Source organism: Zerene cesonia, chromosome 22 (genome assembly GCF_012273895.1).
Source record: "Zerene cesonia ecotype Mississippi chromosome 22, Zerene_cesonia_1.1, whole genome shotgun sequence".
NCBI lineage: Eukaryota > Metazoa > Arthropoda > Insecta > Lepidoptera > Pieridae > Zerene > Zerene cesonia.
This window is the reverse complement of record NC_052123.1, coordinates 5,613,774-5,617,473: the sequence shown is the minus strand read 5'-3', so window position 1 is coordinate 5,617,473 and position 3,700 is coordinate 5,613,774. Positions and strand designations below refer to the sequence as shown.

Sequence of the window (3,700 nt, the reverse complement as noted above, 5' to 3'; positions counted from 1 at the left end):
CGCCGCCGCCGCCCTCCGCGATGCGCGTGCGCTGCTCGGCTGCAACAGCACGCAAACGTTGAGACACCCAGACGCCGGCGCGCACAGAGGTGGCAAGTAAGACGGGCGGTGGGTAGGCTCACTCTTGTAGGTGTCGACGAGCGCCTGCATCTTGCCGTCGACGCGCGCCAGCAGGCTCTTGTCGGCGAGCGCGCGCTCGTGCAGCAGGCGCACGCAGCGCAGCGCCGCCTCGGGCCCGCAGAACTCGCAGAAGCCGAACGTGCTGACGCGCTTCCAGCTGGCCACGGCGCCGCACGCGCCCAGCAGCGCGCGGATCATGGCGTCGGGCGCGCGCGACGAGATGTTGCCTGCGCCCGCAAGGCTCGCTTTAGCGCGCGCCCGTCGCGCCGCCCGCCGCGCCCCAAAACATTCAGTCGCTGAATGCTTTCGGGCGCGGAGCGAGGATCGCATTCGACGGCGTCGTATCGATTGTTAAAAAGTGAAACTTAAAAAATATATTATAAGTAAATGTATTCAACAAGTATCGATTTCTAAGTTACATTTAAACTTACCGACTGGTCTGCGGCCTCTCAATTCCGTGATTTGATTTAACGACTAAAACAAATGTCCCCTACTTATATTTCTGAGGTTTTACAAAGATTTATATCTAAATAAGACCTCTAAGTAGAAAATGTATATATATTAGCTTTTATTTGACATAATATTCAGCTTATCTACATTTTATTTATACGAACAATGGTAAAAGGCACATATCATTATGAACAAAGATATTATAAGCAAAAAAACTTTCATGAAAAAAGGAAATTGAAAGATGACAACGTAGGTATGAATGTGAATATTTACCGATGAACACCGTAACTGCAGGCCCCTCATCCTTGGCGCCATTTTGTGGGCGAGCAGGGCGCGGGACGGCTTTACCTGCGTTACTGGCGGGCGCCGGCAGCAGCGCTCCCCGGCCGCCGCTGCTCACGCCTCCCGTGCCGTACGCACCCACCATCACCTGCACATCGACTAGACTATACGATACTTCACAAATACACACACGCACACAATACTCTACAAGTACAAGTTGTTCATATTCGGAAATAATATTGTTGCTAGTTAAAGTATTCAATTACAAATAAAGCAAATAATAAACAAGAATTAACTTAGTGTTCACAATCATCATTTTTTCTTTATGTGTAAACTTTTGCAAACAAATGGTAGTATACTAGTAATAGTAACTATAAAAAGGGGTAACAAAATCTTCTAATAAATAAATATAGAATATAAAGACGAATGTTAACTAAATTCATTATAAACTATATTGTCCAAGTTTTGTATCAATAGTTATTTTCAATAAAAAGGGCCACAGACATCCTTCGGAGGCACCAATCTATATTTTAAAATGGTACTAAATGACAACAATGTAGTTGTTAAATAATTAACCCAAAAAAAGTACCGAATATTCATGCACTAAGCTATCAGATTTTATTGTTCCATTATAATGTAATAATCAAAATATGAAAGAAATTGTTAAAGGCTATGAAGAGGTGTAATCCATTTTAAGAGTTAACTCTAAGCCCATTGGTGTGAAGACCATTTTGACAAAATATGAAGGTGAATTGATGTATAATGTAGCTTAATTATAATATTATTTTTCACAGGTATACCTGCAAAAAATAATATTACTTTACTTTATTACCTACTACACTTTCAATTAAAAAACACCACAGAAAATTAAGTGCCTTAATTATATTATAAATTCAAAAAGTCAGTACATCTTTTAAACCGTTACCCAATTGCCTTTTTGCGAATCCTTCATCAAATATGTTTATGTAATAACAAAAAATAAAACAGACATATAATCTTCTTTCTTGAATTTGGTTATAAATATGCAAAGCAAGTAACGGTTCAATAATAAATACACATGACATACTGCAGTAGTTGAACTGCTGAAGCAAATAATAGCAATAAATAAAACAGAGATCTCAACTTTAATTAGATTGTATAAAAAATCCATGCATGTGCAAGGGGTTACCTGTGACCCATGCGAACCACCATGAATATCTCACGATAAAAACATATGTGTTTGTTTGTCTTTCTATCATTTCCCAACAGAGACATGCAAACAGCAATCATTCATTAAAAGGTATAGAGTATGTATTAGAATTAGTGGTCACCTTCAAGCACTTTTGTTAAATTTAATTCAGTATTGCAACATTTAAAAATAAGTAGTAATTTTTTTCTGTATGGTTATTACTTAAAGCGATATTTTTAAGCTAATTTTATTTAAGCTTAAAAAACTTAATAATTTAGGTAATTTGTGAGTATTAAATACAATTACAACTGTATGAAAATACAGTGAATTGTACCATTTCAGGATCATAATGAAAAAGGAAGGTTTTTTTTAATTTAGCACTCAGGTGACCCCATATCTACTAAGATTAAACTAAGGATTTAGTTCATTATGATTATCAAAATATCAAAATTGAATTAGATTTCTGTTTCAAAACACAATGCATGCGAGCGACCCTTAAAATAATGATTTTTTTTCTATAGCACATCTATCCAGAAATACTACAAATAATAATGCTATACTAAAAACAAATTGTGAACATACAGGAAAAAAGACAACACACAGTGAAGCCACAGGAGCCAGTGTATGAGAAAGCCAAAACCATGAAAATATAGAATAATTCTACATTTACATTTTCATACAAGCAATTAAATTTAAATTTTAAATTAGAGCAGAAATAATTTTAAAAACGCTGATACATGCACTTACTAGCATACTATAATGTAGCAGCGCATACTGTTCAATCAAATTACGACACATAGTGTGGATATGTCGATTGTATACCAAATACTTGCTACAACACAACATTCTGCCACATTATAGTCAGAATTTACCACCTCTTGTACTTTACTAGGTTAGGTCTCGGAAGAAAAAAATTACATTAGTTTACGTACGTGTGTTGGCATCTGCATAGTAACGACCCCAGGTGCAATTCCATAGGGCACCATAGGAGGACGAGGTGGAAACGACATCACTCACAAACCAAACAGCCAATTACAAACTCATCAAATTCACTACACTTCCTAACCAAACCCAATGACGCATACACGGCTCTTTACTTTGCAAAGGTAAATAACGTTTAACGTAAATATTTTTATGGCAATATCATTTAATTTAATGAAATGGAAGCATTTTGATAAAAATAAATAAAATATTTCGCATAAAATTTTCGTTAAAATTTTAATGAGTCTCTGACATTAGACACGCGTCGGCCATTTTTGTTGTATTTGAAAAAAACAACATAGATATGTCGCGCCACGAAAGAAGTCCATCTCGTATCCACAGACTAATATTGTACAAGCCAGTCAGAGTCAAGTCAGGTGATATGCTACGCATAATATTATATTCATATTATATTATCCAGCTTCATATCTTTATATCTTCAGAATAGGGTCTAATGTATTTAAGTCTCTTTTTGTTCTTGGTATACATATTTTATGATCAATCAGTCAGACAGTCTTTCCAAATGTAATAATTATTTATTTACAGAATTTTTTTATTCTGTGAAAAATTATGACATTAGGAGTCTACAGGTTATGACGTTGAAGATATATAGTATATATATACCCCATTTGTTTATGTTATCTCTAAATTTATTATTTCTAACAAAATAAAACTATGAATATTTATCAAGCGTCCAAA

The 3,700-nt window shown here is 36.1% G+C and overlaps 1 protein-coding gene across 1 annotated transcript in view; it reads right to left on the bottom strand.

The window, feature by feature from the left end:
* Positions 1-3,273, bottom strand: part of LOC119835968 (RNA-binding protein 25-like) — a 5,255-nt gene extending 1,982 nt beyond the window's left edge. The window contains exons 1-4 of the mRNA XM_038361100.1: positions 2,953-3,273; positions 844-1,000; positions 123-347; positions 4-39 (exon numbers count right to left, since the gene is read on the bottom strand). Coding sequence (XP_038217028.1) covers positions 4-39; positions 123-347; positions 844-1,000; positions 2,953-3,030 — 496 coding nt within the window. The 5' untranslated portion in view covers positions 3,031-3,273. The remainder of the gene's footprint in view (positions 1-3; positions 40-122; positions 348-843; positions 1,001-2,952) is intronic.
* Positions 3,274-3,700: the final 427 nt, after the last annotated feature.